A 9,240-nucleotide genomic window follows, 5' to 3' on the forward strand; every position below is an offset into this window, starting at 1 on the left:
GTCAGTGCAGCTCAGTCAGTGACCGTAGGCATTCTCTACAGTGCATCGCTATATTGTGACCGGAAATAATGATTAAAAAGGTCATAATAATGTAAATGAGAGACTGTATTTTTGCCGAAATACAAAAGAGGGAGCTATCGAGAATTTACACAAGTCATTTACGCTATTGTGGCTTTTTAAACTTTTCAAACTTTTTACTCTGTATCCCTTAAAGCTTGGAATGACCTCATAGGTCCCAGTTCCTGGCTTTTAGCCTGAATTTTATATTCCGTTCCATTCCTGTTGTAAGGTTTGGGGCAAGCATGGGAAACCTTTCAGGAACTGCGGTCAGCGTGGGACGTACTATAATTTTTCCAAGGGACCTTATGCCAAACGACATTCATTTACCCCAGAAGTTGTTTTCTTCAAAATATAAATAATAAGAATGATGATAACATTGTACCAACATCTAATTCCTCATAATAACATTATAATGAAATTACAGTATAAAATATTATCTTAGGAGCTTTTATGCTGTGACTAGAGTGTGCTTTTTATATATGTCTGTTTTTTTATGGTTCAGGAATAACAGTCAAGGACTGTTTATTATTTGCAGGGCAGGGAATGAAAGGTGGTTGGAAGATGTCATTGTCCAAATGAAAGTGAAGTCCCAGTTTTGCAAGGTAAGGAAAAATGGCAGAATCTGTTGAAAGTTTTTAGATTTTATGAGCTGAAATGTTTGTTGATGTCTCAGTTTTGTGAGGTAAGGAAAAATGGCAGAATCTGCTGGAAAATTTTTAGATTTTATGAGCTGAAATGTTTGTGTGAGTTTGTTGATGTCCCAGTTTTGCAAGGTAAGTAAAATTGGCAGATTCTGTTGAAAACTTTTCAATCTGATAATGTGGAATGTTTTTGGTTCTCAGCTCTGTAATGTAAGAAAAAATGGCAGTAACTGCATTACAGATTTAGTTAAGAAGTTACCTATTTTCATCATTAATTCAAATGTTAAGCCACGAACACCATCAAGTATCCAATTCTCTTGGTAGCTCAGTGGCCCAAGTCACTGTCTCTCGTTTCTAAACCAGGCAATGATTCCGTGCAAGTGTTTTATCGAGGTGACGATAACTCTCTGTCATCTTCACATGGTGTACTGTAGGTAGTACTTAAGGGCCTTTGCAGAATCCCTTAGATCTCTAGCTGCAACCTCTTTCATTCCTTTTAGTGCACCTCCGTTCATATTCTCCTTCTTCCATCTGACTTTCCACCCTCTCTCAACAATTGTTTCACTTTTGAAATCACCTTTCAGCGCCGAATGACCTCATAGGTCCCACCGCTTAGCCTCTGGCCTAAATCCTGTATACCGTTCTAAACCAGGCAACGATTCTGTGCAAGCTTTTGATCGAGGTGACGACACGTCTCCGTCATCTTGACAAAGCGATATAAAACTGAAATGGAATGGAATATGGAGTTTAGGCCAAAGGCCAGGCACTGGGACCTATGAAGTCATTCAGCGCTGGAAAGGAAATTGCGAGTAGGTAGGTTTGAAAGGTTAACAGGAGGGAAACCTCGCAGTTGCACTTTGAAGTAATTGTTAGGAGAGGGTGAATAGCAAGACGGAAGAAATATATGAAATGGAGGTACAGCAAAAGGAACGAAAGGGGTTGCAGCCAGGGGCCGAAGGTTCTTTGTAAAGCCTACAGTACACCCTGTGAGGACTACCCCCCTACGGTGGTAAAAAACTTTGGAGAGGATGAGTAAAACGTCCCGGTGTGATCAGCTCATTCATTTATTATATTCACATCGTTTTTGCTCTGCGCTAAGATCCTACCCAAGTGGCCTTCTTGTATTTATATGGAGGGGAAAACTGGAAGAAAGTTCTATACCAACATCACTCTGAAACTTGACCGTGTGTCGTGGTCCCTATTTTCGTGAAGATAGATACAGTCGACCCCCGGTGTTCGCGGCGGATGTCTACCGCTAACCCCCCGCAAATAGCTAAAATCCGCGAGTACTTGATGCCCCTCTAAAAACGATTATAACTGCCTATTTTGATAGTTCAAACACAAAAAGAAACCCTCTATAAATACCTATACCTGAATATTTTAATCGTTTTATCACAAAAAGTGCATTTAGACATGGAAATTATATGAACATTAATTTGTGAATATTTCCGCATGAAAAATACCACGAACAGGCGAATTTTCTGCCAATAATGTGGATGCACATTCCGCGGAGAAATCCGCGAATCCTGAACCGCGAATAGCCGGGGGTCTGCCGTATTGTTATCGCTGAGGTCAGACCTCACCACAATCTTGAGCAAGACTTCTGCTTTCTCTTTTGACTCTTAGCAGACAGTCGGGAGCAAAGTGAAGCTGAATCCAGCACCTTAATCTTGAGCGTAATGAAGTGGGAAGCGTATGGAAGTGTAAAATGCGGCTTGTTGCACAACTATAACGTAACGTAGGGAAATAATGTTATATATATATTAATTGTAAATTAGGAAGAACAGCACCAAGAGAGAGACGCACGTCGCGTGTGTACGCGCGGTTTGTTTGCACAAATTGTCCGACGCGCGAAGTGGAGTTGGTCTGGTATGCGTTTGTGGTTACATATTTCCAGGGAGTTATCAGAAGAGTAGGTTGCTTATACTTATACTGTATGTGTTCGTAGGGGACCTCGATAATATGGAAGGTTCAAAAGTGGAGATTGATTATGTCCAGAGCTTGCAGAGGCTCGTCTGCCTCCGTCTTCAAGGAGCCAAATAATGAATTATTTGGTTCCTTGAAGTTGGGGGAAGATGTGCATCTGAAAGCTTGTGAATAAAGAATCAACTTTTTGAATCTTTCATAATATTGACATCATCCGTGATAGTGATAACTTTATACACAGTGAATTTGTGGTGTTTGGAGTATGTAGTATATATTTACAGGCAGTCCCCTGGTTACAACAGGCTCGGCTTACGACACACTTCAAATATATTCATCAAAAATTATTTCCCCGGTTACAACGCATTTTCCGGGTTTACGACGCCAGTCAGACAGAAGAAATATGGCTCCAAAACGGCTGAATGGTCAAAATGTGGAGGTTTTTTGATGAAAATTTCTATAAAAATGCAGTTTATGTCATTTACAAGACGCTCAGATGACTAAAAGTAAGGTTCTCTTACGATTTTCAACGATATTTCGGGTTAGGATTTTCGGGGGCTCACGACGTGGCATCGGGACGGAACCCTGTCGTAAACCGGAGACTGCCTGTATATGTTTATATATGTATAAAAACAAAGAGAGATGAGGAATCAATCACATGAATATATGGAAACATGCACAGAACGCAAGACTGATTACCAGACCGAATTCCGGTCTGCGCATTTGTCGCTCTACAGACGCCCCTAGGAAAGGAAAGTAGACCCCATCTATTTTCAGAACCTTCCAGGTCTAGAGACACAAGAAGAAGAAGGAGAAGAAGGAAAGTAAGAGGAAGTAAAGAGTTTTGACTTAATTTACCCTGTTTCAGTGAAAATGCCTCAATCGCCGATTCCGCTGAGCATTCAGGAACGACCGGGAGAGGCACTACGAATCGTCCTGGATGTCTCCCTCCTCTTTTCCGTAGGACTCCTTCTCCTCCTTCAGGAGTCTGTAATACTCGAGGGCCCGGGGGCCGCACTTGTACATGAACTGTCTTTCGGACACGGCTTCCAGGGCCCCGCTGTTGTAGTGGTACCTGTTGGGAGAGAGGGATTTGTGTGTGATGTTTTATTTTCGTTTCATTTCACTCTGAGGTGAGTGGCACAGTGCCTGTAGGATGGTTAGTGTCCTCTTTAGGTATATAAAATTTTCTATGTATAGGGGTTCATTCAGCAGTGAAAATTATGTGATGTGACGGCAGCGGTTGTCTTAATTTACTCTTAAATTGCCTATCAGCGATAACATTATCGTCGCTCAATTTAGCTGATTGGATGACTCGCTTGATTGTGTGTTCCAGTGAAAGTGAAAGTTTGTTGGGAGTCTTATTCTGTGCCTGGCTGGGTTTGGAAAAAACGGAAAGGTGATTGTGCTGGGTGACTTAAATGGAAAGTATGAAAAGGTGGTTGTGCTAGGTGACTTAGATGTCAAAGTAGGTGAGAGAGAGAGTGGGAATGTGATTGTTGTTGGAAGTTCCTTGAGCAAATTAGCATGAAGAATCCCATTCTGGAGATGTGCTTGGAAAGATGAGGTAATGCACAAGTAAGTACAGTTTACATTTAAATTGTTGGAGATATATCTGGTCATTACTCAGTTGAAGCAAAAGTTAAGGTAGATACAAGTTTAAGTTGGAAGAGAAAAGGAAAGAAATATGACCATAAATGTAATTAAAGCAGATGATTTTGATATAAAAGAAGAAATGCATGGGTTTAGAACGGATCTGAGTATTGTGGAATGGTTTGGCCATGTGGGAAGAATGGGAGGATAATAATAGGTTGATGTGGCGAGTTTAAATTTTCAAGACATGTCAGGGAAGAAGAGGAGAGGAATGTAAAGAAAGAGATGGAGAAAATGTGAGTGATTGCAAGATTGGGATGGTTGTTGCTGTGTATGTATGTATTTATATGTGTTTGTGTGTATGTGTGGGTATGTGTGCATTGGGTGTCAGTTACACCTCCAATTAAGCCGTGTATGTCTGTGCACGAAGCAGCGACGACCAACCCCGTGGAAACTTGTCCCTACCGAAGCAAAATCATTTTGGATCACGAGACGCCAACAAAAAATCCTTCTTACCTTGACTTTCAGAACATAGAAAAGGCCACCTCAAGCAACTACACGAAGCACGCAAGCACACACACATACGTACACACACACACACACACACTTACGTAAATATCAATAAAGACTAGTTCCACGCCCCTGAGTCTGAGAGAGAGAGAGAGAGAGAGAGAGAGAGAGAGAGAGAGAGAGAGAGAGAGAGAGAGAGACTTCCATTAATCACAGGGGAGATTCTTGCTTGCAGGCAATCCGGTTTTGAACCTATCAGACACTTGTGTCTTGCACGGGATGCAACTCTCTTTGTACTGTTGTTGTTATTATTATTATTATTATTATTATTATTATTATTATTATTATTATTATTATTATTATTTTTTGAAGGGAGGAAGAGGGGGCCCCTTGCTTAAACAACCTTTGTTAAAAATATTATTATTATTATTATTATTATTATTATTATTATTATTATTATTATTATTATTATTGATGATGATGATAAATGCAAGAAATAATAGTAATATTATCATTATTATTATTATTATTATTATTATTATTATTATTATTATTGATGATGACGATGATAATTGTGATGATGATGATAAGTACAAGAAATAATAATAATAATTATTATTATCATTATTATCATTATCATCATTATCATTATTATTGATGATGATGATGATGATAAATGTAAGAAATAATAATAAGAAAAATAAATAATAATAATAATAATAATATCATCACCATCATATCATCATCACCATCATCATCATCATCATCAAACACACACAAGAAAGCGAAGGAGAACTAAACACACACACACACACACACAAACACACAAACAAGAACCACCACAATTGGAAACACGCGCACAAACTCACTAAACAGTCAGGCATCTGATTGAATCGCCCTCCCCCCCCCCCGGAACGCCCTCTCTAAAACCGCCCCCGAACAGACGACAGAATGAGCCATTAAAACCCTGAGCGTTCCGGGGGAAACGGTCGGTCATTAAAGAAGAAGAAGAAGTGAGAGAGAGAGAGAGAGAGAGAACAAGAGAGAGAAAAGAATTTGGAGGTAATAAATGACGGGATAAGGGGATAATAAAAGACGGGGTAAGAGGAAAGAGTAAACAAACAGAGTCTTCAATTAAGGCGGGAATCGAATGCCGCTTTTGAACTTGCACTGCGGGATTGCATAAGAGTAAGTGGTGGGGAGGAAGAAGAAGAAGAAGAAGAAGGATAAGAAGAAGAATTAGGTGGAGAAGAAGAAGAAGGAGAATAATAATAATAATAAAAAAATAATAATATTATTATTATTATTATTATTATTATTATTATTATTATTATTATAAATCTGAGTCACTGCCATCAACATTCACCTACGCCCGTCCGTCCTCCATTGTCCGTCCGTCCGTACGTACGTACGGACCAAAAGAAGGATAAAGAAAAGAAAAATAAACAAACCGCAAAAAAATTAAACAATATAACCGGAAGGCCATCATCAACGGACTATGTCCGTCCGTCCGTACGTACCTCAACGCCCTGGCGAAGTTGTTGTAGGAGAGATTCGGGTTCTCAGACCTGGCCCCCCACATTTGGGCGATGATGGTGGGCTGCACCAGCAGGAAGGTCGCCTCCTCGGCGTCCTCCCACCGGATGAGCGTGGGGTTGGTCTTCTCGTGGGCCAAAAGGCGCACCAGGAACTCCCAGGATTTCGGGCCGCGTTCTGCAAAGGGCGGGGGAAGGGAAGTCAGTTGTGATCGGGATCGATTCCAGGGTCCGTCGGGCGGAGAATGGGAGGGGGGAGGGATGTTGGGGGTCTTTGGAAACACGTGGTTGGTATGTTTTGATTTTTTTTTTTTTTTGTCTTGTCTTTTGTGCTAATGTTTCTCTCTCTCTCTCTCTCTCTCTCTCTCTCTCTCTCTCTCTCTCTCTCTCTCTCTCTCAAAATATGCCAATCACTTTTTTTCAAAGAACCCAGATACCTCTCTCTCTCTCTCTCTCTCTCTCTCTCTCTCTCTCTCTCTCTCTCTCTCTCTCTCTCTCTCTCTCTCTCTCAAAATATACCAGTCACGTGTTTTCAAAGAACCTCTCTCTCTCTCTCTCTCTCTCTCTCTCTCTCTCTCTCTCTCTCTCTCTCTCTCTCAAAATATACCAGTCACGTGTTTTCAAAGAACCCAGATCTCTCTCTCTCTCTCTCTCTCTCTCTCTCTCTCTCTCTCTCTCTCTCTCTCTCTCAAAATATACCAATCACGTGTTTTCAAAGAACCCAGATACCTCTCTCTCTCTCTCTCTCTCTCTCTCTCTCTCTCTCTCTCTCTCTCTCTCTCTCTCTCTCTCTCAAAATATGCCAATCACTTTTTTTCAAAGAACCCAGATACCTCTCTCTCTCTCTCTCTCTCTCTCTCTCTCTCTCTCTCTCTCTCTCTCTCTCTCTCTCTCTCTCTCTCTCTCTCTCTCTCTCAAAATATACCAGTCACGTGTTTTCAAAGAACCCAGATCTCTCTCTCTCTCTCTCTCTCTCTCAAAATATACCAATCACGTGTTTTCAAAGAACCCAGATCTCTCTCTCTCTCTTTCTCTCTCTCTCTAATATATATGTATATATGTGCTGTATATATTATATATAATATATATACATAGAGAGAGAGAGAGAGAGAGAGAGAGAGAGAGAGAGAGAGAGAGAGCACTCCAAGGAGATTAAGTGTTCTATGAGTTCAAAAAATATCCCACAGTATAAAAGGTACTATCAATAATTATTGCTGTTAAAATATACGCTTTTAATATTTTATTTCTTAATATTTTTATTAATTTAATATTTTTCATATTTTTATGACCTGAATCGTGGTTATATTAAGTATCTTAAATAAGGAGAGATATTTTTATTAATATTTTTAAAATATTTTTATTAAAAGTATCTTAAATAGGGAGAGCAAAAACCGTAGAGTTTTTCAGGTCTGCAGAATTTACATAAAATTATTTATTTTTTTATTTATCGATTTTTAAATGATATATTAGCATTTTTTGCAGTTTTATTTTTAATTTAACGATTTTGAAATGATAAATTAACATTTTTTAAAAGTTTTTTGTTTAATAGTTTGATAATGACATTAGCTGTAGTTATATCTTTAAAGCCTTTTTTTAAAATGTTTTTTGATAATTAAACGAGATTTTTCCTTAATTATTATTATTACTATTATTATTATTATTATTATTATTATTATTATTATTATTATTATTATTATTATTATTAGACCTTTATTTATCTATTAGGATGCCTGTTAACGATTATGTGTATATATATATGCATACAGACATATCTATCTATCTATCTATCTATCTATCTATCTATCTATCTATCTATCTATCATCTAATTTAATTACCTCCTCTTCTTGTGGCCGTTTTAATTTTCGTGCTGACCGCTTTCGTCACGCCTTCCTGTTCCTGGTCGGGGAAGGAGGCCCGGTCCTCACCTGTAGTGTTTTGAGGGGGAGAAATTGAAAGGACTTCAGAAACACTTCTCTTATTCGTCCATAAGATATAAGTAAAAGGTTGTATATAACTTTTTTTTAAGGTGTAATAATTAGATATTCAGACTTAAACACATTTTGTATTAGAGTCAAGGTTTGGAGTGTCAGGCTTACTGTCTCTCTCTCTCTCTCTCTCTCTCTCTCTCTCTCTCTCTCTCTCTCTCTCTCTCTCTCTCTCTTACACACACACACACACACATATTGTACAGTATATTCCACTTAGGAAAGATATTTCGTGAAAGGTTTGTCTAGTTTAGGCTAGGTCAGGTTAGTTAGTTATTAAGGTCACCGGTCAGATCAGGTCAGGTCAGATAAAGTTAGGTCGAGTCATATTAGTTTGGTTGATAACACCTCTACTTATTGAGTACAGAATAAATTTTTGAAAATTGAAATCTATGAATGTATTTAATTATTTATTGCATATTACCAGAAACTTCAAGGTCAGGGTCTGAAAGGTTAGTGGTCAGGTCAGGTCAGGTTATATTAGGTCGAGTTACGGTAGTTCAGTGGATATCATCTATACATTTTGAGTCCAGAAAAATGTTGGAAAATCGAACTTTATGAATTTATTTCTTTATTATTATTTGAATGAGACCAGAACTTCCAGGGTCAAGGTCGTAAAGGTTACTGGCCAGGTCAGGTCAGGTCACGTTATGTCAGGTAAGGTCAAGTTAGGTTAGGTTAGGGCAAATCATATTAGTTCAACAGAAAGCAACAATTTTCAGAGTCCAGGAAAAATATTGGCAAACCAAAATAATGATTAATTCCATGTCAGGTCAGGCCAGGCCAGTTTAGGTCAGGTCAGGTCAGGTCATATTAGCTCAACAGAAAGCATTTGTAAATAAAGATATATGAATTTCTTTATTATTAATTTCTGGTGATGTCAGGTCAGTTTGGGTTAGGTTAGTTCATGTCAGGTCAGGTTAAGTTAGGTCAGGTCAGTTTAGGTTAGGTCAGGTCATATTAGCTCAACAGAAAGCATTTGTAAATCAACA

General features: G+C 38.8%; 2 protein-coding genes across 2 annotated transcripts in view; one reads left to right on the top strand and one right to left on the bottom strand.

Moving 5' to 3' along the window:
* Positions 1–707, top strand: part of LOC136829820 (NPC intracellular cholesterol transporter 1-like) — a 74,692-nt gene extending 73,985 nt beyond the window's left edge. Inside the window, exon 23 of the mRNA XM_067088773.1 lies at positions 596–707. Within this exon, the coding sequence (XP_066944874.1) occupies positions 596–639 (44 nt within the window). The 3' untranslated portion in view covers positions 640–707. The remainder of the gene's footprint in view (positions 1–595) is intronic.
* Positions 708–1,747: 1,040 nt separating this feature from the next.
* Positions 1,748–9,240, bottom strand: part of LOC136829975 (uncharacterized) — a 94,003-nt gene continuing 86,510 nt past the window's right edge. The window contains exons 11-13 of the mRNA XM_067089151.1: positions 8,099–8,188; positions 6,248–6,440; positions 1,748–3,699 (exon numbers count right to left, since the gene is read on the bottom strand). Coding sequence (XP_066945252.1) covers positions 3,549–3,699; positions 6,248–6,440; positions 8,099–8,188 — 434 coding nt within the window. The 3' untranslated portion in view covers positions 1,748–3,548. The remainder of the gene's footprint in view (positions 3,700–6,247; positions 6,441–8,098; positions 8,189–9,240) is intronic.

This window comes from Macrobrachium rosenbergii, chromosome 45 (assembly GCF_040412425.1).
Source record: "Macrobrachium rosenbergii isolate ZJJX-2024 chromosome 45, ASM4041242v1, whole genome shotgun sequence".
NCBI classification, from domain to species: Eukaryota; Metazoa; Arthropoda; class Malacostraca; order Decapoda; family Palaemonidae; genus Macrobrachium; species Macrobrachium rosenbergii.